The sequence below is a fragment of the Electrona antarctica genome (genome assembly GCF_951216825.1).
Source record: "Electrona antarctica genome assembly, chromosome: 24".
Lineage (NCBI taxonomy): Eukaryota > Metazoa > Chordata > Actinopteri > Myctophiformes > Myctophidae > Electrona > Electrona antarctica.
This window is the reverse complement of record NC_136803.1, coordinates 4,927,797-4,952,214: the sequence shown is the minus strand read 5'-3', so window position 1 is coordinate 4,952,214 and position 24,418 is coordinate 4,927,797. Positions and strand designations below refer to the sequence as shown.

At 41.5% G+C, this 24,418-nt stretch overlaps 2 protein-coding genes across 3 annotated transcripts; both read right to left on the bottom strand.

Moving 5' to 3' along the window:
- Positions 1 to 2,939: 2,939 nt before the first annotated feature.
- Positions 2,940 to 12,163, bottom strand: LOC306916937 (nectin-1-like). Its single transcript, XM_079495037.1, has 7 exons — positions 12,062 to 12,163; positions 7,562 to 7,900; positions 7,069 to 7,374; positions 6,326 to 6,373; positions 6,163 to 6,241; positions 6,018 to 6,068; positions 2,940 to 4,929 (listed from the first exon to the last, which is right to left on the bottom strand). The coding sequence occupies exons 1-7, from the start codon at positions 12,126 to 12,128 to the stop codon at positions 4,836 to 4,838; spliced, it is 984 nt and encodes a 327-aa protein (XP_079351163.1). The 5' UTR covers positions 12,129 to 12,163; the 3' UTR covers positions 2,940 to 4,835.
- A 5,957-nt stretch (positions 12,164 to 18,120) lies between these two features.
- LOC306916936 (nectin-1-like) lies at positions 18,121 to 24,418 on the bottom strand. 2 transcript variants are annotated; one of them, XM_079495036.1, is made up of 7 exons: positions 24,243 to 24,418; positions 22,161 to 22,499; positions 21,668 to 21,982; positions 21,101 to 21,139; positions 20,932 to 21,016; positions 20,787 to 20,834; positions 18,121 to 19,255 (listed from the first exon to the last, which is right to left on the bottom strand). In XM_079495036.1, exons 1-7 carry the CDS (start codon positions 24,310 to 24,312, stop codon positions 19,162 to 19,164), a joined length of 990 nt encoding a protein of 329 aa, XP_079351162.1. In that variant the 5' UTR covers positions 24,313 to 24,418; the 3' UTR covers positions 18,121 to 19,161. The 2 variants fall into 2 exon arrangements, with proteins under 2 accessions (XP_079351162.1, XP_079351161.1); XM_079495035.1 differs by having other exon boundaries at positions 20,787 to 20,837; positions 24,243 to 24,416.

Genomic DNA, 24,418 nt, shown 5'->3' with positions numbered 1-24,418 from the left:
GTTCTGCAGTCCTGTGTCTACAAACTCCACTTTCCCCTGAAAGGGAGGGTTGATCTTGGTGCCAAACAATTTGTTACTGGTGGCAACATCCTCTGTTCCTCCTGGGATTATTTTCTGCCAAGTAACTCGTTGGACGTTCTTGGATTGTGTGAGTTGGCAGGTGAAACGGGCCTCCTCTCCCACCAAGGCCATTACAGGATCTTGTGTTCGTATAATCTCTGACAGACCTGTGGAAAAGGTGACAGTTATAAGTGCCTAATCAATGTATAACATAAATAGGTGCATCCAACCATAGATGCATGCCAAGATTGGGCAGGGCATCAACTCTTAGGGCCCTATCTTACACAAGTGTCATTGCTAGTGTACAACTCGCCTCACCAGGCTTTCCACCACCTCAGAGGAAAAGTCCAGTGTTGAAAGTGATAGTATAATGGCAAGCTGATTGGTGCATGGAAACACTGAAGCTGAATGATTAACTTTGAGTAAAGTTATCAATCACTTTAGTCATCTGTGTTAGGCTACTTTTGAGGGTAAATTGTAGGCTATTTTGATTAGTTTTATTCATTGATTGTTCACAAACAAATGGACTGAGAGTGAGACATACAACATAGCCTACAAAGTCTATAGAAATGCAAAGAGGGTGAAAGGACACACGTCTGCTAAATCCCTAAATTGTAATGGACTGACTACATTCCACACTGGGACCAAGTAGCTGCAGTGGCGCTGCACCGCCATCAGGAGGCAGCAGGTTGTTTACCAAAATGTACTGCATGGATACTGCACCAGGAAGCAAGTGAAATAATGAAATGATTCTCTGGACTTTGGATCACATCTCATTTGATTGTCTTATGGGCCATGTGCCACAGTCTCTTGGCGTCACTTTGTTAAACTACTAATTGAAAGGTGGGCGCGCTTCTGCTACCTGCCTGCGGGGCGCGCTCATGCACGCGCCTTGGGAGCGTGCCTGTCATGTCTCTTGGACTTTGTAACATGCACACTCACTGAGTTTATCTGTGTGACCCAAAACATTTTATTCACATTTCTATTTAATGTAGGCCTACATGTTAAACCACTGCCACAATGTCAGATAACGTAAAACTGCTTCAAAACATATGTGCAATTTGTAAAGTACAATACAAATTGTTATATAGGCCTGTCGCATGATGGTGTTGTGCACCGAAAATAGTAGACATTTTTGATGAATTGAACATGGTGGACCCTCTTGTAAACAAGTGCAATGCTTAATTGGGTCGTCCACTCACAGTTAACAGCCTTTGTATTGAGTTTGTGCTTGAAATGTACTGTAATTCTGCAAACTGTTAATACATTTTTCAATCAATCAATCAAAACACACACACCAGCAAGGATCATTTGCACTAATTGTTAAATAAGTGAAGTCTTAATACATTGTCCATGGCATTTAGCATATACAATGTTTATTTTTTTCCCCAATTGGTCTGGGTTTTGCTGCTTGACAATATTGAAATGTTCATGTCTATTGCAGCAGTTATGGCTAGTTGAATACAAAGTCAGAGGCACTCAGTGTAATCTTCTACAAATATTATGACATTAACACTACATTTTACATATACATCTATGTGTAAGCGTCTGTGTCATTCAGTTCACCTACCTTCTGATAAGCCTACCAGTAGAAAAACAGCAAACTGTGTCCGTGTAAGAATCAGAAGATGAGCCATTTCTCCCGGGAGTTTTGAAGAATGTTTAAATGCCAAAGAGAAATTCAAACTTGCTGTCACCGCCCAACACTATTCGCTATCCAATGAAAGTTGTCTGGGGGCGTGGCGATTGTTGTGCAAGAGTGCGTGCGTGTGCGTGTGTCAACTGTCAACCAGTCCAGTGTTGAAAGAAGTGAAAGTATAAAGGCAAGCTGATTGGTGCATGGAAACACTGAAGCTGAATGATTAACATTGATTTTACAATTTAAATTGGGGGTCCCAGAGATAGAAAGGCCAAAATGGGGGTCTGTACACTAATGACTAATGTATGTCAAACTGAGGGTCATTGAAATTAAACGGCTTGAGAATTACTGGTAGAGCCTCTCATGGGGGTCCTTGGCATCTCTTTTCAAATGGGGGTCCGCGGGCTAATTATAGTGTCAATTTTGGGGTCCTTGACAAGTGACATGAAAAGGTTTGGGAATCACTGGTATAGAAGGCTACAGCTCAGGCAAACAAAATGCAGCATTTCTTTGAATGAAATCCTGCAGAATATAGAAAGTAGCCTGTTGCCTATACACGTGGATGGTTGTTCTGGAATTTGGAAGAGCATGAAACTATATCACCACTTGCAATTCTTTCTGAGCGTTTTATCAGTGTAAATAAACAAATAAAAGTTAAAAAATAAATACATAGATAAAAGTTATAAAAGTTTGAAAACTCAAACGCATAACAGACGTCGCCAACTGTCAATACTTACCCAGTGTGAAGATCGACTTCTTTTAAAATCGTCACAATATTCACTGCTAGGCTACGGAACAATGACAATCCATGCTTCAAGTAGGAGGTTATCGATAGAATCCAATGGAAGACTAGGAAACTGTTACTGTAATATAATTATGCGCGTCTGTGTGTAAATCAGTGCTCCTCGTCTGGCGGTGCTTGACAACTGGATCTGTGATCCTACTCCTAAACATAACTTGCTCCTACCTGAGGAAATGTCAAGTGTGGCCTCTTGTGGCGCGTTGGGGAATTGCAAATGTTTGATTGATTTATTAACAGAATTACAGTACATTTCAAGTACAACTCAATACAAAAACTGTTAACTGTGAGTGGATGACACCATAAAGCATTACACTTGTTTACAATAGGGCCCACCATTTTCAATTCATCAAAACATTTCGTACGAATATACACTTTAATTTGGACTTCTATGATAGCCTGGAATCTGGATTCAAACAAGTTGCATACGCCTGTTAAATTTCCTTTCCTCTTTTTTCTCACTAATAACTTCTGACAGTAGTTTTACCATTGTGTCACTGCAAATGTGCTTAATCAATCTAAAAATATCTTTCAAGTAAAATTCTAACAAGAATTCTAACAAAAATAGGTAGGCTACGTCTGTGTGGTGTTGTTGGTTCAACATCAGATCAGACATACCTGGGCAGTATTTCAAAACATTTATTAATAGAACATTATGAATGCAAACAAGTAAAAAAGTGGGTGAAATTCGTTTTTGTACATAGCTACCATCAAAAACAAAGAAAGAAGAAAGTTTAGAGCGCTTTTGAAAGGGTTTCAGATATCAATACAAGGAGTTTCAGATATTCACAAGCATTTTCACAATGGCACAGCCATCTCTTTGCTTATTTACAGGCTTTACAGCTGTACAACCAAGGGGTCTCTTTTCCACAAAATACAATTTCATAATAGTACCCAAGACAATATATAAGGTGCGTGAGCAGCAGTGGTTCCCTATGGAGACACAAAGGAGACTTTAGGTGTTCATGTGGTGCCGAGCAACTATATGGGAGTCCAACCCGACACAATTCAGGTGATTTCATTAATACATTGTTCAAGGTTGTGCTTTATTGTTACATCTTGTGTACAGGTACATAAGAGTAAAACTTATTTTTGTTTGGCTTCCTTCAGAGTTCAGACAATGCAGCAGCAAAAATATAATACGACATCAAAACAGCAAAAACACAGCAAACAAAATAGAATATAGAGTGCAAAAAAGAGCAAACAAGAGTATAAAAAAAGAGTATCATATGTACATGTGCATGTTTTCCTTGTAGTAGGAAAATTATTATTATTTTAGTATTCTTTTATTATTATTTTTTTTAACTTCACAGTAGACTATGTTCAATAAATATACAACAAAATAGTTTTAGAGAGGTGCAATTTGAGCTTAATAGTGCGGGGCGAGGGCAAAGGGCAAAGGTGCGGGGGGGACGGGGTGGTGCTAGCGTTTTCCTTTTCCCTGATACGCTTTGGTTCTTATCAGTTCGTTCATGTATCTGATTGTTCGGGGAAAGAAGCTTTTTTGCAGTCTATTTCCAGTGGCTTTGAGACTGCGAAACCGCTTCCCATGTGGTAGCATCTCAAACAGACTGCGGTTGGGATGACTTGGGTCCTTCATTATTCCTCGAGCTTTGCTGACACAGCGTTCATCGTACAGGGCTTGGATAGAGGGGATAGCACATCTGCTGATGCGTTCGGCTGTCCGCACAACCCTTTGCAATGCTTTGCGGTTTAGGTCAGTGTGGAGCCAATTAGTGGCAGCTGGTGTAGTGTTTGTTAAAATAACACCTTTCACTTTGTAGTCAAGGATTGTCAGAAACTAGAGAACTGAGAAAAATCCAAACTCACCACCTGTGATAGTTTTGTTATGTCCAGACTCCAGACCCTATGGACCCTACTTCCAAATGACTCCTAGAGGAAATGTTAAGTCTGACCTCTTGTGAGGAGTTCTGGAACTGCAGTTGGTTTGGAAATGTTAGTTCCACACAGACACTGTACTTTCCACACACAGATGCACACAAACACAGAAACTTTGCAAACTAATACTTAGTTGATCTGCTCTGTACTTGGTCTGCTCAGTTTCCCCACTACACAAAATCTCTTGACAAGATTGCTGCAGCAAGATGCATTGTGACTGTGAGCTTGAGATCTATTTTCATCAAATGTTCCTCCCAGCCCATCTAGAAGCTAACCTGACTGACGGAGTCAGGTTATCTAGAAGCACCAAGATGCAGCAATGATAGTGTGTGTCATTGTGCGACCTAAACGGAGAAGTTAGAAAACACAACTGTCAGTTTTGACCAGGATTCTCATACATCTATGTTTAGATTTCAGACCATGTCAGGTTGAACCATGTCAGGTTGAATCTTCTTTGGACTTTGACGTTGCCGAATCGTTGCCGACTTTGACGTTGCCGATGCCATCTTGTGGGAATAAAGGCTCCTTTGTCCTAAAAAGGGAGGGAGGCATTAAAGTTAAAACTGTTCCAAAACTTAATAAACCACCACCTCATCGATTTCATGCATGAGAAGTTGAATTAATTTGCATATCTGGTCAGCAGTGAAGGGGAAATGTAAGTGACTGTGAACACAGAATCTTCAGGACAAAGATGGTAAAAGTAGTTTTCAGTCCATCCCAAAACTATACACCAGATTTTACTAATTGTATTTTTATAATAAAGACTAAAGGACGTTTTCTCTATGATTTTAGTTCGTTTTGTAAGCACACAAAACACTTTTATTTTTATAACTAAAATGTTTTTATTATTATTATTGTTATTATTATTATCATTATTATAGTTTGTTAGTTACTGAGCTGCAGTACTGTAGGTTGTACTGTACCTATCAAATTGTTTGCAGCGAACAGGCTTTATCTTCACTGGACTGCAACAATTTATAATCTGATTTTGTGAGAATAAAGGCTCCTTTATTCTACAAAAAACCATTCACGTTTAAATAGTACAAAAGAATGTCAGCAGTAATGGAAATGTGAATGTGAATAGTTCTAATGTTCTGTGTTCTGTCAATCACCAGCAGAACCACAACAAGCCCATGCACCAACTAGCTTTAGACTTAGGGTACGGTCACAAATGTTCATCAAAGTTCAATTCCATGCGAGGCAAGTGATGTGAATCAGTTTCAAAATAGAGACTACAAAATTGAAAGCTCTGCATGCTCCTTCACTCGAGAGGTTAATATTTAATTTGTGCATGTGTGACCATAACCTAATGTGTATTCGGCCGGTCTATATGATTGTAACAGTTAGCAAAGAGAGTTTATCATCTCTGGCTTCATCTCTGGCTTATTCCCATGTTGTTTGTCTTTTTGTTTTTTGTACGTTGATCTTATGTGATATGGACTACTGTCTGAAATTGTTCACATCTTGCAGTGGGTGATGTCATTAGTCCAGCTAATATTTGTTCATGTGATGAATTTATCAGTTGCTGATGAGCAAATAAGGATTTAACGAATACAACAAAATGCAAAGTTTGTAGAGTGTAGACCAATGGACGGACAGACAGACAGACATTTGTCTTACTCTTGAATTGTTGTTTGTAGTGTCTGTTTATTTTCAGGGTCACTGTTCCTCCTAAAAGAGAAATTAGAAAACCCAACAGGTTAGCCACGTAATGTTCAGAAACCATCTCAGGCTCGGCTGAGCTAAAACTCTTACAGAATGTTACCTTGTTGCTTGTTGTCGACGTCTGAAGACAAATACAGCTACGATGAGTCCAACAACAATGGCAGCAATACCCATTATAACTGTGAGGGAAAAGATGAGAAATGTTTATGTCCTACAATGAAAACACTCGAGATCAACGGACAAACTGATGAACAAGAACTTACTGAAACCACTCTTATCTGCTTCAGATTTCTCAATCACACGGTTCACACCTGGGAAAAGAAAGTATCATAGAGCAATTAGTAACATTATCTATTTATCTAACAATCCATCCAGCTACACTACAGTAAATAGCAAAGGAAGGTCACTAACCGTCCATGAACCTATGTTATTGACCTAGAACCTTAACCACTTGTCTTAAACATGGTGGACCCTCTTGTAAACAAGTTTAATGCTTAATTGGGTCGTCCACTCACAGTTAACAGTCTTTGTATTGAGTTTGTGCTTGAAATGTACTGTAATTCTGCAAACTGTTAATAAATATTTCAATCAATCAAAAACCCTATACTCTGTCGACCGGTGTCTCTAGTCTACACCAAATCTCTTCTGCAAAAAATAGCAGATCTACAAGCTCACAAGATGTTGTCTTGCAACCCACTGTGAACTCATAGATCCGATATTTTATCTGAATGTTCTTTTTTTAAGATTTATTTTTGGCTTTTTGGATTTATTGATTACAAGTTACAAGTGGAGATAGACAGAAAAGAGGGAGAAAGAAGAGACATGCCGAAAAGGTCGTCATGAACGAGACTCAAACACACGACGCACTGTCAGGCCAGAGCCTATGTGGCGTGAGCCTGGACCACTTGGCCAGAGGGCGCCCCTTAGCCGAATGGTCAACCTAGAATGAGGACGCTATGGTTCATGTGGTTACATCAAATAGTGGAAAAAAACATCTCTCACTCACCACCACATGGAGCTTGTTTATCAGAATAAATGACCCTGGGCACTTCCTTGGCAACTCCGGAGTAGAGCCGCACCACACAGCGGACCTGGACCTGCGTGGTGTTACTGCAGAACCTTTCCAACGTGACAGTGCTGTTCACTGTGACGGTACCGTCAGCGTTGGCTGCATGGACGCTGGTGTAGTTTGAAGATCCTTCGTGTCTGGGGACCTCCAGTGTAACTGTCGGAGTAGGACGGGACACAGCCGAGCAGGACACAACCATTTGCTCTGTGCCATTAGATTTTGTGACGCGTAATGTGGGTTGCTCTGGAAAACGAAACATTTTTTCAAACATGTGATAGGAATTCAATTTCAACTCATTTTCTTAATTGTGAGGATAGGCCTTTTGTACATTTACTCGCCAGTCGCCAACTCCTAACCCCCTTTGTATCCATGTCATTTTTACATACATGAAAAAAAAGGGCACACATACAAAGGACCACAAAGTTCTTACCATAAACTGTGAGACAGGTTTTTGTATAGATGGCTCCTTCGGGGTAGGCATTAAATAAACACCTGTAGCAGCACGTGTCTGCTTTGGTCACATTCCTGAGCACTATGGCACTGTTCTGCAGTCCTGTGTCTACAAACTCCACTTTCCCCTGAAAGGGAGGGTTGATCTTGGTGCCAAAATGTTTGTTATAGGTGGCAACATCCTCTGTTCCTCCTGGGATTATTTTCTGCCAAGTAACTCGTTGGACGTTCTTGGATTGTGTGAGTTGGCAGGTGAAACGGGCCTCCTCTCCCACCAAGGCCATTACAGGATCTTGTGTTCGTATAATCTCTGACAGACCTGTGGAAAAGGTGACAGTTATAAGTGTGTGTGTGTGTGTGTGTGTGTGTGTGTGTGTGTGTGTGTGTGTGTGTGTGTGTGTGAGTAAGATGATGAACCACACAATCTCCAAAGTTGGCCACTTAAAATGTATCGTCCAGTTCCCCAGCATCCAACCATAGATGCATGCCAAGATTAGGCAGGGCATCAACTCTTAGGGCCCTATCTTACACAAGTGTCATTGCTAGTGTACAACTCGCCTCACCAGGCTTTCCACCACCTCAGAGGAAAAGTCCAGTGTTGAAAGTGATAGTATAATGGCAAGCTGATTGGTGCATGGAAACACTGAAGCTGAATGATTAACTTTGAGTAAAGTTATCAATCACTTTAGTTATCTGTGTTAGGCTACTTTTGAGGGTAAATTGTAGGCTATTTTGATTAGTTTTATTCATTGATTGTTCACAAACAAATGGACTGAGAGTGAGACATACAACATAGCCTAGCCTACAAAGTCTATAGAAATGCAAAGAGGGTGAAAGGACACACACACACACACACGCACACGCAAGGAGCATTTGCACTAATGGGCTCTATGCAGCAAACACTTCCGCGTTCAGTTTGGGCCGCCGGAACGCTTCCGGTCGGAAGAAACTCATTCACTGTGAACGTACGGTCGTGATTTTGTAGGAATAAAGTTCAGTACTTTATACAACACTATTTCATTTGATAATGTGATGGCATAGTTTTTCGTAGTTTGTATTATTTGTGTTGCGACGTTGACATGATGACATGAGTTAGAAACGTCTTAAATCTCCTGTTAAAAACGAGAGGGTGACAATGTTATCACACGTAAAGATGAAATTACCTACCTAGGTTCCATCCTGGAGGCCAATCTTTCCGGTGATAAAATGGCCACCAACGTAATCAAAAAAGTCAACCATAGAACAAGATTCCTCTACAGGATCTCCTCACTGGTCAACAAAAACACCTTGAAGACCTTAACAGGAGCCCTTGTACAGGGTTTCTTTGACTATGCATGCACCTCCTGGTACCACAGCACCTCAAAGGCCCTTAAAACCAGGCTCCAGACTTCCCAAAACAAACTGGTCAGGCTCCTACTTGATCTAGCCCCCCCGAACCCACCTCACCCCTGCCCACTTCGACAGGCTGGAATGGCTTAGGGTCGACGACAGAGTACAGCAACTTGCAATGGGTCTGGTCCACAAGATTCGATACACCACCAAGATACCCATGTACCTGTCTAGATACTTCCTTAATGTTAACGAAGTCCACACCCACAACACCAGAGGGAGTGCAACGAACCATGTACAACCCAGATTCGGCACAAACAAGGGACTAAATTCTTTTCGCTCCTATGCCACCAAAATGTGGAACGCCCTACCAACTGTCATTAAGACATGCGAATCCCTTGACTCCTTCAAAACCGCTCTCAAAGGGCACCTACGGATGGCTGCAATTCGAAACTGGCCCCCGTAAAATCTGAATCCCCCCCCCGCCCCCCCCTTTTTTCCCCTCACTGTATATATTTCTTTTCCCTTTTTACCTCCTTTTTGATGAATTCCTGTTCTGTCTATAGAAGTGTCTATTTGTACGTCTCTAAATGTTTTGATGATTTGAACATGGTGGACCCTGTTGGAAACAAGTGTAATGCTTAATTGGGTCGTCCACTCACAGTTAACAGCCTTTGTATTGAGTTTGTGCTTGAAATGTACTGTAATTCTGCAAACTGTTAATAAATTCTTCAATCAATCAATCAATCAAAGAGCTCTTCATGGATTTCTCCATTGTGGCAGCGGTGGCCGAACGGATAGCGGCGCGGTCTAGATACCGGAAGGTTCCCAGTTCGAACCAGCCGTCCGACACGTTAAAATTACCACCGCTGAAATGCCCTTGAACAAGGCATCAACCACTACGATGAAATGTGTTCTATGAGCAGGGCCTGGCTGGAAACAAGTTCTTGAGCTTAGCCCAGATACCCTGGGTAAATATAGATTTCATTTCATTTCATTTCCGTTGTTGTCATGTCCGCTTGTTATAAGCGACTTGGGGCTTGGCTTCTTTTCATAGACCTGATTGCTTATTTCTCTCACACAATCTGGCGACACCTACCTCTCGTCTCCAGCTGTTATGTTATACACAGCAGTGTAACAACCAGTGTTGTCAGATTGTGTGTGAGAAATAAGCAATCAGGTCTATGAAAAGAATTCACTCCACAAATGAGCTACTATAATACTTAATATTTATATACTAGACTATAGGACATCGGCAGCTACTTGAGAATAGCAGATCTACAAGCTAGCAATGCATCGTTGTGAGCTTGTAGATCAGATATTTTCTAAAATAGTTTTTGTTTTATACAAATACAATAAAAAAACCTGGCACAAAACATTCAGATGGGAGTCTGTGTGCACAAATACATGGGGGTCCTTGGCTTTATGACAATGTTTGAGCATAATCACAGGTTTAAAGGGAACAAGCCTAAATAAGCATACACAACATACACCTAGGGCTCCACCGGGCGCGTCAGCGTCGCGTCTCCGTCACCGTCAGGGAATGTTCCCTTTTTAATCAATGAAGGGTGCAGGCTCCACTGCCCGCGTTGCGTTGACGGAGACGCGACGCGTGCATTAAAATTGAACCGGTGCGTTTTTTGACGCACGCGACGGAGACGCAACGCGTCCGGTGGAGCCCTGGCGTACCTGTCAATATTTTCAAGCAACTTCAATCAACTCGTTTTTAACAGGAGATTTAAGACGTTTCTAACTCATGTCATCATGAGTTTCTGCCCTCATTCACTGTGAACGTACGGTCGTGATTTTGTAGGAATAAAGTTCAGTACTTTATAGTTTATACAACACTATTTCATTTGATAATGTGATGGCATATTGTTTCATAGTTTGTATTATTTGTGTTGCGACGTTGACATGATTACAAGTGTTTCACCGGATTTTACTGTTAAATAAATAAATAATTAGCCGTGACTGCGCACGTCTGTAGGAACCGATAGTTAGATCCGAAATTGCATTAGGCCTACTGTAATGGGTGCCACGGAAAGTACAGACAACTCACCCCGACATGTCAGAAAGTGAGTTGTCCAGTATTCAGGAGGAGTACATAGTGCTGTATATTTGGGGCAGGCTCGTCTAGAGTTTAAATGGACAGGTATCAGTCAACAGCTGCGTCGCGTTGATGTGGAGCACATTTCCCTACATGTTGGAACATGAACATCTTCTTGTTTGATTGATTGATTGAAGAATGTATTAACAGTTTGCAGAATTACAGTACATTTCAAGCACAAACTCAATACAAAGGCTGTGTGACAACAACAAGTTGAAAACCGGCTGAAACACAACACCAGCCCTGTAGAGTGTGTGTAGAGAGAGTGTAGAATGTCAGCAGTGGCTCCTCCTCCTTATAACAACCTCAAAACACGCACACAGACCCATTTATGACACAAATAATACAAACTATGAAACACTATGCCATCACATTATCAAATGAAATAGTGTTGTATAAAGTACTGAACTTTATTCCTACAAAATCACGACCGTACGTTCACAGTGAATGAGTTTCTGCCCTGGCCAACTCAATACAAAGGCTGTGTGACAACAATATAACGGCCGGGCTCCACCGGTCAATATTGTATATTCTATCGTACCTGTCAATATTTTCAAGCAACTTCAATCAACTCGTTTTTAACAGGAGATTTAAGACGTTTCTTTAACTCATGTCATCATGTCAACGTCGCAACACAAATACAAACTATGAAACACTTAGCTCCTTTCGGAACCCTACGTTAAAGTTTCTGACATTTTGATGACAGGTCCAAAGGAGCTCAACCCGGGGGGTCAGACGACTGGCTATGAAACACTATGCCATCACATTATCAAATGAAATAGTGTTGTATAAAGTACTGAACTTTATTCCTACAAAATCACGACCGTACGTTCATCGGTCTGGGTTTTGCTATACTCTATGGTTTTGCTGCTTTGTCATTTTACATTGACAATATTGAAATATTCATGTCTATTGCAGCAGTTATGGCTAGTTGAATACAAAGTCAGAGGCACTCGGTGTAATCTTCTACAAATATTATGACATTAACACCACATTTTACATATACATTTATGTGTAAGCGTCTGTGTCATTCAGTTCACCTACCTTCTGATAAGCCTACCAGTAGAAAAACAGCAAACTGTGTCTGTGTAAGAATCAGAAGACGAGCCATTCTCTCTGGAGGTTTGAAGAATGTTAGCCCTAGTATGTTCCCACCCCCAGCAGTCAGTGTTGCAAGTAGCCAGGACAGATCTATGGGACAGATACTTATAGTCAGGAGAGATATCTTCTTCTTCTTCGTGGGGTTTTATGGCGGTTGGCATCCAAATAGTTGCATTACCGCCCCCCTTTCTGTAACTCTCACTTTTCTCACTTAGTCTATCCCATAAACCAGTTTCTTTAATAAATCTGATGAAATGAAATGAAATCTATATTTACCCAGGGTATCTGGGCTAAGCTCAAGAACTTGTTTCCAGCCAGGCCCTGCTCATAGAACACATTTCATCGTAGTGGTTGATGCCTTGTTCAAGGGCATTTCAGCGGTGGTAATTTTAACGTGTCGGACGGCTGATTCGAACTGGGAACCTTCCGGTATCTAGACCGCGCCGCTATCCGTTCGGCCACCGCTGCCACAGATCACCGTGCCTCTCCCTGTGTTATCCTCTGCTTCATCAATTAACTTATAGGAGAGATATGCTGTGCTCAGTGCCTTTTATTCTCTGAAAGCCGGAACACAAAGTGGACACAATTTTTGCAAACACAAAGTGGACACAATTTTTGCAACACAGCATTGCAACGACAACAGCTTCTTCTTCTTCTTCTTCTTCGTGGGGTTTTATGGCGGTTGGCATCCAAATAGTTGCATTACCGCCCCCTTCTGTTACTCTCACTTTTCTCACTTACAGTTGATGTATATTTAGCACCAAGTTACCCAAATTGTGTCTTTAGCAGTGATGGTCGTCGAGTGAAGAAAGGAGTCGAGGAGCAGGTTGTCGTCACATTCTGATCAGTTTTATTGAACAGAATAACTCAGTACAAGGCTTTCCACGGGCGGAAGGCCCCGTGGAATACATGAAGTCACATCATAGCTAATCAGTGTGGACTCTGCTAGTTTCACAGCGTCTGCAGTACTTACTAACTTCTAAGTCCCGCCTCCCTAGAAACTCACAGGATCTTCCGGTGGAGGGGGAGGAGGGACACAGAGCATACAGCTCATGTAACACTCTATAAGTTTTATACCAAATAAGACTAATTCAATATCTATACTATATATGAAGTATGCCGAACACATGTAATGAAATTGTTCAAACTATATTGTTAACCAGTCTAAATGATTAAGCACAAATACACAGTGTAGATTCATGTCCATTCTGGAGCAGAGAGCAAGAAGCTCTCTGCCACACACACATGCACAGCTGTTGAATTAGCAGTTTGAGATAGGAGCGGTTCCTATAGTCAGAAACAGAACCCCCGTCCCTCCTGGGGTGTTTTAGCTGATTGTAAATAACTAAGCAAGATTAGAAACAGCACCCAGACCCCCTGGGGTGCCTAGCCGCATTCTTAACAAAAGGCTTTGTTTTTACGGACTGGCTGTAAATAACTCTAAAGCAGTTGCACACACACACAGTGTATTGCATGTCTCAACTTAGTTCTGTGTCCTGTGCACACTGACACTGTGTGTCAACTGTCTATTAAAATATCAACTGATTGATATATACGTGTCCATGTCTATAAAATATCCATCACAGTCTATCTCATAAACCAGTTTCTTTAATAAATCTGATCACCGTGCCTCTCCCTGTGTTATCCTCTGCTGCATCAATTCACTTATTGTCTCCACCAGGCCGAAGGCATGGGGAGAGAGTATGTTTTGCACTCCGTCCGTGTGTCCGTGTGTCCGTCCGTCCTTCCGTCTGTCCGTTACCAGCTAATCTCCGGCACCGTTAACCCGGTCGATGCCAAACTTTGCACACACACTCCCTGGATGCCAACGATGAACCTCTGCCCCACATTTTCCAGAACGGCCTGTTATAGCGCCACCATGAGGCAGCTTTTCACATTTTTACCTAAAACTGCACCGATCTGCGAGAAACGTTGCATGCACACTCCCTAGAGGCCAAGGACAAACCTTTGACCTGCATTTTCCGCATCTGCCTTTTATAGCGCCACCAGGAGGCCGACTTTTGTAAAACACATTTTTTGATATTACTCCTCCAGATTCTGTCCCAAATCGTTACACAGTATCTCTATGGTCATGTGCTCAAGTCGGATCTGTCCGATATTTCATATTCCATCCTAATTGACTATAATTGGCTTTCACAGTTTGCAAGATTGCCCCGTTTTGAACAAAAGCCTCAAATCATGAACGCAGCATGCAATTTACGTGAAATCTTTCACACATTTTCTTACTAGGCTGAGGAATATATCCCACCCTTTTCACATTGGCCTGTTATAGCGCCACCAACAGGTTGATTTTTGCAAAACACATTTTTGGAACAAAATGCCTCAAATCATCCAATTGCCATTAAAGGCGTATGAAGAAATGCACATGCACATCGGTACACATGATCTCTGTAGTCATGTGATCAAGACGAGTCTGTTGGATTTCTCAGATTGTACACTGATTGGCTAAGATTGCCTTCCAAAGTTTTCAGGAGTGGCCCGTTTTGTACAAAATGCTGCACATGTCCTGCTCATCCAGAATTGTTGCAAAAACAAATAAAAAAAAACATCCTCCTAAACATTTTGCCAAACATCACACACACTCCTATCCTCCTGGTGGAGACCTGTGCCCGGAAGGGCACTTTTTCTAGTTAAAAGTGATTTCTTCAACTCACACTCCCCTCAGCTCTTCCACCATACTCTCTCTTTCTCTCTGGTACTGTCTACAGCCCATAATGGCATGCACCACCGACTCCTCCTCCTGGCAGTGTTCACATAGGCCTGTAGGGTGTTTGCCCATCACCTTCAGTGTTTTATTTAACGCACTGTGTCCCAACTTTAGCCGTGTTATTACTTCCTCTCTTCTACATCCATTACTGTTCTTTCTACTTCCACCCACTTTACTTTGACTATTGTAATAATGTCTTCCTTTTCCTTCTCCATCCCATCTTTGCTGCTTCTTCCATCACCGTCTTCCAATATCACTGATTTAGCCTCTGCTTTACTTATACAAATCTCCACCTCTATTTCCTCACTTAGCAGTGCTTCCTTGGCTAACATATCCACAGTTTCATTTCCCTCAATCCCCACATGCGCTGGTACCCACATGAATTGTATTCCCACTCCTTTTTGGGTCAGGTTATGGTGCACATGAAGCACTCGATACATTAGGTCTTCTCTGCACCTTGATCTGAATGACATCAGGCTTTTTAGTACCGAGCTCGAGTCTGAGCACACCACCACCTTTCCTGGTCTTGCCTCCTCCACCCACTGTAAAGCCATTAGTATTGCATACATTTCTACTGTGTATACCCCCAGTTTATCCGGTCTATATATTGCACAGTTCACTCTAGGAACCACAAAGGTTCAGTCAGACAACTCAAGAAGGATGTAATATATATTTATTGAATATAGATGAGCAATACAGTATATTTATTATGGTTTGGCGATGTATTGGATCTGCTTTTTAGGTACTCAGATCAAGCGCATCAGTCCCGACCATGGGACTCCGAATCCCCCGTACCTAAACAGTAGATCCAAAACGACAGGTGGTAGCTGGGGTGGAGGTGGGTGCGCAGCAGGTTTGTATACAGCGGCACGCTGATACAGCAGCAGCAAGCAAGGTTGTATACTGCAGCGCGCAGGTATACGGTAGCAGCAGCGATTCACACCCATTGCCTGAGCCAGCTCATTCGCCACCCACCCAAAGCTACTATTCTGGGTCCTTCCATATTCCCAGCATGGCTGCAGAACTCCCTTCACTGGGTGAATATTCTCATGCCCCTTAATGTGTGTCCAATAATTTGCCATAAGGTGTCTTCTCCTAATCTCTAATGGCATTTCCCTCGTCTCCACCTGCAACGCACATGTGGGAGATGTCCTGACAGCCCCACAGCATATTCGAAGTGCTTGCGCTTGAACTCCGTTAAGCTTATCCAAGTGTGTTTTGGCTGCTGACCCATAAGCAATGCATCCATAGTCTAACACTGATCGAATCAACCCAACATATAGAGTTTTAACTGACCGCCTATCAGCTGCCCACTTAGTCCCAGTGATACACCTCATCACATTTATTATTATTTTACACTTCTCAATGACCTTCTTAATATGCCCAGCCCATGTCAATCTGGCATCAAAATGTACCCCCAAAAACCGAAATGTTTCCACTCTTTCTAGATTGTCACCGTACATCTTCAACTTCACTCCTTCCTCAATCTTCTTCCTAGTAAGAAATACTGTTTTTGTTTTCTCTATAGAGAATTTAAACCCCCACTTATGTCCCCACTGCTCTACTTTATTTATTTCATCTTGAACCTTTCTGACCAGGTACGGTACATCCCTCCCTCTTTTCCACAGAGCCCCATCATCTGCATATAGCGATTTCCCTATACCAGGTCCTATTCTAGCAAATACATGTTGAGTGTACTCAACATGTCCGGGTTCACAATGGGGCTCTATGGGCTGGCTACTGGGCAGCGGTGGCCGAACGGATTGCGGAGCGGTCTTGATACCGGAAGGTCGCCAGTTCGAATCAGCGGTCCGACACGTTAAAATTACCACCGCTGAAGTGCCCTTGAACAAGGCATTGAACCACTACGATGAAATGTTCTATGAGCAGGGCCTGGCTGGAAACAAGTTCTTGAGCTTAGCCCAGATACCCTTGGTAAATATAGTAATCATTTCATTTCATTACTAGACTATTAGTTACGGTATGTGTTAGGCTACTTTTGAGGGTAAATTGTAGGCTATTTTGATTAGTTTATTCATTGATTGTTCACAAACAAATGGACTGAGAGTGAGACATACAACATAGTCTATAGAAATGCAAAGAGGGTGAAAGGATGTGGATGGGTCCAATAAATAAGTTATAATATAACCAACAGCACTGGATCCATGTAGCTGTGATATGGCATAATCACTGCTCTTGCAGGCTCGTCAATATAAAGTTTCTGGCACAATGAGAGAGAGAATTATTAATCACATTGGGAGATCAAACTGAAATGATTGACACCATGAACAAGAGTCAAATAAACATAAATAAATAGCGACATGAAAGAGCTTCAAAGAAAAGTAATTGAAAACAAAAATACAATATACTGAGGTAATTCTAACAAATAGGCCCACAAAATATATAATCAATATGGTATGATGGTTATACTATCCATTTAGCAATAACATCCAATATTCATTGATAGAAAGGTGATTTCATAGATGCTTCCATATTTTTAGCAAATGATTGTTAGATAGCATATAAATCCCCTCCTACGTTTCACCAGGTCCACTCCTGTTCTCACCAGGCCCAGGACCTGTGCGTTGCACCAGACTCCCAGCACCAGGCACTCCATTCAGGACTCAGGAGGGGTGGATTATAATGTACTTAAAGTACCAAAAGTATACTCTTTATGCCGAATGTCTCATTTCAGGTTTTCAAACCTATGAAAATATTTATAAAATAGCAGATCTACAAGCTCACAATGCGACTCCATCTCCATGCGACGCATTGAGAGCTTGTAGATCGGCTATTTTCAAATGACCAAAATGTAGATAGTGGTTAATGTATGTTTTGTAATAATAATCCAAATTTACAAAGTAACAAGTAACTAAAGCTGTTAAATAAATGTAGTGGACTAAAAGTACAATATTTGGATCTGAGATGTAGAGGAGTAGAAGTAAATGTATTGGGTACTGGAAATACTCGAGTAAAGTACAAAATACCTAAAAAGTGTACTAACTGTAGCTACTTTACACCACTGGGGGTCAGAGCTGAGGCCTTAGGAGGGAATCGGACTAGAAAGTGATACAAGCCAATGGTTTTATTGTTTTTAATTTGGACTTTTACGATAGCCTGGAATCTGGATTCAAACAAGTTGCATACGCCCCTTACCTTATCTCTTTTTCCCTCACTTAAGACAAGTAAAATTCTAACAAGAATTCTAACAAAAATAGGTAGGCTACGTCTGTGTGGTGTTGTTGGTTCAACATCAGATTAGACATACCTGGGCAGTATTTCAAAACATTTATTAATAGAAAATTATGAATGCAAACAAGTAAAAAAGTGGGTGAAATTCATTTTTGTACATAGCTACCATCAAAAACAAAGAAAGGAAGAAAGTTTAGAGCGCTTTTGCCACAAAAAGTACAAGTAAAAGGTTTCAGATATTTAGAAGCTTGTTTCACAGACCGACAGACGGCACAGCCGTAGGGTCTCTCTCATCTTATTTACAATACAAGGAGTTTCAGATATTCACAAGCATTTTCACAATGGCACAGCCGTCTCTTTGCTTATTTACAGGCTTTACAGCTGTACAACCAAGGGGTCTCTTTTCCACAAAATACAATTTCATAAGTCAATATATACAATATATAAGGATGCGTGAGATGCAGTGGTTCCCTATGGAGACACAAAGGAGACTTTACGTGTTCATGTGGTGCCGAGCAACTATATGGGAGTCCAACCCAACACAATTCAGGTGATTTCATTAATAAATTGTGGAGCCAATTAGTGGCAGCTGGTGTAGTGTTTGTTAAAATAACCCCTTTCACTTTGTAGTCAAGGATTGTCAGAAACTAGATAAAACTCCAAACTCAGTCACCACCTGTGATAGTTTTGTCATGTCCAGACCCTATGGACCCTACTTCCAAATGACTCCTGGAGGAAATGTTAAGTCTGACCTCTTGTGAGGAGTTCTGGAACTGCAGTTGGTTTGGAAATGTTAGTTCCACAGTAATCCACACACAGACACTGTACTTTCCACACACAGATGCACACAAACACAGAAACTTTGCAAACTAATACTTAGTTGATCTGCTCTGTACTTGGTCTGCTCAGTTTCCCCACTACACAAAATCTCTTGACAAAATTGCTGCAGCAAGATGCATTGTGACTGTGAGCTTGAGATCTATTTCCATCAAATGTTAATTCCTCCCAGCCCATCCAGAAGCACCATAATGCAGCAATTGTGTCATTGTGCGACCTAAAAGGAGAAGTTAGAAAACACAACTGTCAGTTTTGACCAGGATTCTCATACATCTATGTTTAGATTTCAGACCATGTCAGGTTGAACCATGTCAGGTTGAATCTTCTTTGGACTTTGACGTTGCCGAATCTCATCTTGTGGGAATAAAGGCTCCTTTGTCCTAAAAAGGGAGGGAGGCATTAAAGTTAAAACTGTTCCAAAACTTAATAAACCACCACCTCATCGATTTCATGCATGAGAAGTTGAATTAATTTGCATATCTGGTCAGCAGTGAAGGGGAAATGTAAGTGACTGTGAACAGAATCTTCAGGACAAAGATGTAGTCCATCCCAAAACTATACACCAGATTTTACTAATTAGCTCACTTTGTGAGAAGACGCGCTATGATCTTGTAGATCGGCTATTTTCACTATTTTTTAAATATAATAAAGACTAAAACTAAGGACATTTTCTCTATGATTTTAGTTACATTACATTACATTACATTACAGTCATTTAGCAGACGCTTTTATCCAAAGCGACTTACAATAAGTGTATTCAACATAGGTAGGGAACAAAAACTACTAATCACCAGAAGTCTTTAGTGCATTTTCTGCAAAAACAAGCAACCAAGAGTATACCTAGCGCTAAGGTAAAAGTGCAATATATCAGCTACCTATTTCCTTAACCGGATGAGACAAAATAGCTAAATCAAATGAGCATGAGCTAAAACAATTAAGTGTATCGACTAAACAAGATCCAATAAACAATACAACAATAGAAAACAAACGTTCGTACAACTAGTTAACAACAAGTAGGTCAGGCAGAGAGGAAGGGTAGTGTTTCCTGAAGAGGTGGGTTTTCAACCTGCGGCGTAGTTTTGTAAGCACACAAAACACTTTTATTTTTATAACTAAAATGTTTTTATTATTATTATCATCATTATTATAGTTTTAGTTATTTTGTTAGTTACTGAGCTGCAGTACTGTAGGTTGTACTGTACCTATCAAATTGTTTGCAGCTAACAGGCTTTATCTTCACTGGACTGCAACAATTTATAATCTGATTTTGTGAGAATAAAGGCTCCTTTATTCTACAAAAGGGGACAAAAAACATTCACGTTTAAATAGTACAAAAGAATGTCAGCAGTAATGGAAATGTGAATGTGAATAGTTCTAATGTTCTGTGTTCTGTCAATCACCAGCAGAACCACAACAAGCCCATCAACTAGCTTTAGACTTAGGGTACGGTCACAAATGTTCATCAAAGTTCAATTCCATGCGAGGCAAGTGAATCAGTTTCAAAATAGAGACTACAAAATTGAAAGCTCTGCATGCTCCTTCACTCGAGAGGTTAATATTTAATTTGTGCATGTGTGACCATAACCTAATGTGTATTCGGCCGGTCTATATGATTGTAACAGTTAGCAAAGAGAGTTTATCATCTCTGGCTTCATCTCTGGCTTATTCCCATGTTGTTTGTCTTTTTGTTTTTTGTACGTTGATCTTATGTGATATGGACTACTGTCTGAAATTGTTCACATCTTGCAGTGGGTGATGTCATTAGTCCAGCTAATATTTGTTCATGTGATGAATTTATCAGTTGCTGATGACCAAATAAGGATTTAACGAATACAACAAAATGCAAAGTTTGTAGAGTGTAGACCAATGGACGGACAGACAGACAGACAGACAGACAGACATTTGTCTTACTCTTGAATTGTTGTTTGTAGTGTCTGTTTATTTTCAGGGTCATTGTTCCTCCTAAAAGAGAAATTAGAAAACCCAACAGGTTAGCCACGTAATGTTCAGAAACCATCTCAGGCTCGGCTGAGCTAAAACTCTTACAGAATGTTACCTTGTTGCTTGTTGTTGACGTCTGAAGACAAATCCAACTACGATGAGTCCAACAACAATGGCAGCAACAGAGACAATACCCATAACTGTGAGGGAAAAGATGAGAAATGTTTATGTCCTACAATGAAAACACTCGGGATCAACGGACACACTGATGAACAAGAACTTACTGAAACCACTCTTATCTGCTTCAGATTTTTCAATCACACCTGGGAAAAGAAAGTATCATAGAGCAATTAGTAACATTATCTATCTATCTGACAATCCATCCAGCTACACTACAGTAAATGGCAAAGGAAGGTCACTAACCGTCCATGAACCACCTAGAACCTTAACCACTTGTCTTAAACCCTATACTCTGTCGACCGGTGTCTCTAGTCTACACCAAATCTCTTCTGCAAAAAATAGCAGATCTACAAGCTCACAAGATGTTGTCTTGCAACCCACTGTGAACTCATACTCGTAGATCTGATATTTTATCCGAATGTTCTTTTTAAATGATTTGATTTTGGCTTTTTTCCTTTATTGATTACAAGTTACAAGTGGAGAGAGACAGAAATGAGGGAGAGAGAAGGGGAGAGACATGCAGCAAAGGTCGTCATGAACGGGACTCAAACACGCGATGCGTTGTCAGGCCAGAGCCTATGTGGTGTGAGCCTGGACCCTAGAATAAGGACGCTATGGTTCATGTGGTTAAATCAAATAGTGAAGAAAAAAAAAACCCATCTCTCACTCACCACCACATGGAGCTTGTTTATCAGAATAAATTACCCTGGGCACTTCCTTGTCAACCCCGGAGTAGAACCGCACCACACAGCGGACCTGGACCTGCGTGGTGTTACTGCAGAACCTTTCCAACGTGACAGTGCTGTTCACTGTGACGGTACCGTCAGCGTTGGCTGCATGGACGCTGGTGTAGTTTGAAGAAGATCCTTCGTGTCTGGGGACCTCCAGTGTAACTGTCGGAGTAGGACGGGACACAGCCGAACAGGACACAACCATTTGCTCTGTGCCATTAGATTTTGTGACGCGTAATGTGGGTTCAGGTTGCTCTGGAAAACGAAACATTTGATAGGAATTCAATTTCAACTCATTTTCTTAATTGTGAGGACAGGGCGACAGGCCTTTTGTACATTTACCCGCCAACCCCTAACCCCCCTTGTATCTATATGTCATTTTTACATACATGAAAAACAAGGGCAAACATACAAAGGACCACAAAGTTCTTACCATAAACTGTGAGACAGGTTTTTGTATAGATGGCTCCTTCGGGGTAGGCACTAAATAAACACCTGTAGCAGCACGTGTCTGCTTTGGTCACATTCCTGAGCACTATGGCACTGTTCTGCAGTCCTGTGTCTACAAACTCCACTTTCCCCTGAAAGGGAGGGTTGATCTTGGTGCCAAACATTTTGCTATAGGTGGCAACATCCTCTCTTCCTCCTGGGATTATTTTCTGCCATGTAACTTGAAGGACGTTCTTGGATTGTGTGAGTTGGCAGGTGAAACGGGCCTCCTCTCCCACCAAGGCCATTACAGGATCTTGTGTTCGTATTATCTCTGACAGACCTATGTGGAGAAGGTGACAGTTATAAGTGCCTAATAATCAATGTATAACATAATAGGTGCATACGAAATGTATATGTGTGTGTGTGTGTGTGTGTGTGTGTGTGTGTGTGTGTGTGTGTGTGTGTGTGTGTGTGTGTGTGTGTGTGTGATGAACCACACAATCTCCAAAATTGGCCACTTTAAATGTATCCAGTTCCCCAGCATCCAACCGCATGCCAAGATTGGGCAGGGCATCAACGTCTGGAGCCTGCCTGGCGGGTTGAAGGCAGCGTGGATTCTACAGTGGTCGCGGTCCGCGAGAGGGTCAATGTCATGATGACAGATCATCATCATAGCGATCATTACAATGAACAACCGTGGACAAAGTAGTTCACATGAACGATGCTGTGGTGGCTGGGGCATTATATATATTTTATATGCACCGCCAGTGCCGCCACCGATTACAAATAAAAGAGAATGAATATGTTGACAGCAGAGTTAGCCTTAGCCCGGGGGTCCGGAGACGGGCTAAGTGAGACTCTGCCTCCGCTGTGATATTGCGCTTATGGTACAGTTACCCGTATAAAAAAAAAGCGTGCCAACTCATTTTCATTGTAACTAAGATGTACGATAGAAATTCATATTTTTTTAATGCCATCATACGAGCGCAAATATCACATTGCGTCCCTCCCAGCAGCAACAACAACCCCACGCCTGAAGTGACCTGGCTCGGCCAATAGAATGACGGGGGGGGGGTGGAGCTAGATTTGAATTTGTTTAGAAACACGATAGAGGCAGAGCTAGGAAACACTCACTCACCTCTGTGTACAAACACTGGAAACTTGTCTATATTGCCTTTAACCTTTCTGCAATTTCTGACTTATCCAAATAAATTAGTTTGTTATCTTCCCGTTTCTAATAATATAACCTTTCTGCAATTTCTGACTTATTAAACCAAACAACTTGTAACAGCAAAATCAGTCTACTAAATCAGAGCTCCACAATTTCTGACAAGGAAAAAGAATAAAACATGTGGGGTGGTGCTATGAAACGTTGATGGCTGGTTCTATACTCCATGATGTGATTACGGTTACTAAACGTTGTGGATAGAATGGCACATTGAACTATGCTCCAGACTGGTGAACTTATGCTGAGAGCAGGACAAGATCTAGCCCCATGTGCCCTCTCCCTACGCTCATTCTGTAGCTCCGAAATGAGCGTAGGGAGAGGGCACATATGGGGCTAGACAAGATCGAATCCCGTCAGAAACATTTATTTATTCCTTCATTCATCAATGCGTTTATTTTCACGCACTACATGCTGGGCTACATGGTTAATGTACGTGACACATACTCATACTCCAATGGCGAATAGAATATAATTTATAAAAACGAATGTATTATTTGAAAAACAGGAAGAGTCAGACAACCCCTTCTTCCCGTGACTGTCAACAACAACAACAAAACCTGGCTAAGGTCCACACAACGCCTGCCCGACGCTTAAGACAAGAATCACATCGGTAGGCTATGTGTTTGGAATTGTGATTAACATAAAGGGAAGAGACAGGCATTGACGCGGACTGCTACGCATTATTTCGCTGTGAACAACATCTGCCGTTGTGGGTCCGTCTCTACGGCGACGGTTGACGCGGTCTGGAGTTGACATGGTCTGAAGACAAAATGTAACACCACTACCACTACATTTTACATATACATTTATGTGTAAGCATGAAAAGCATCTGTGTCATTAATTTCACCTACGTACCTTCTGATAAGCCTACCAGTAGAAAAACAGCAAACCGTGCCCGTGTAAGAAGAATGAGAAGATGAGCCATTTCTCTTATCTCTGGAGGTTTGAATGTCGCGCGGTCACTAGTCTCTCGGACTGTGTGTCGTTAGAAAGTCGTTTGGGGGCGTGGCGATTGCTCGCGTGCGTGCGTG

Excerpts from the sequence above, each read along its gene's own strand:
- LOC306916937 (XM_079495037.1), bottom strand. The coding sequence starts at position 12,128 with ATGGCTCGTCTTCTGATTCTTACACAGACACAGTTTGCTGTTTTTCTA. Across the intron at positions 6,069-6,162 it reads CGTCGACAACAAGCAACAAG|GAGGAACAGTGACCCTGAAA; the intron begins GTAACATTCTGT and ends TTTCTCTTTTAG. Across the intron at positions 4,930-6,017 it reads CTACAAACAACAATTCAAGA|GACAAAGGAGCCTTTATTCC; the intron begins GTAAGACAAATG and ends CTCCCTTTTTAG.
- LOC306916936 (XM_079495035.1), bottom strand. The coding sequence starts at position 24,312 with ATGGCTCATCTTCTCATTCTTCTTACACGGGCACGGTTTGCTGTTTTT. Across the intron at positions 22,500-24,242 it reads ACTGGTAGGCTTATCAGAAG|GTCTGTCAGAGATAATACGA; the intron begins GTACGTAGGTGA and ends TTCTCCACATAG. Across the intron at positions 20,838-20,931 it reads CGTCAACAACAAGCAACAAG|GAGGAACAATGACCCTGAAA; the intron begins GTAACATTCTGT and ends TTTCTCTTTTAG.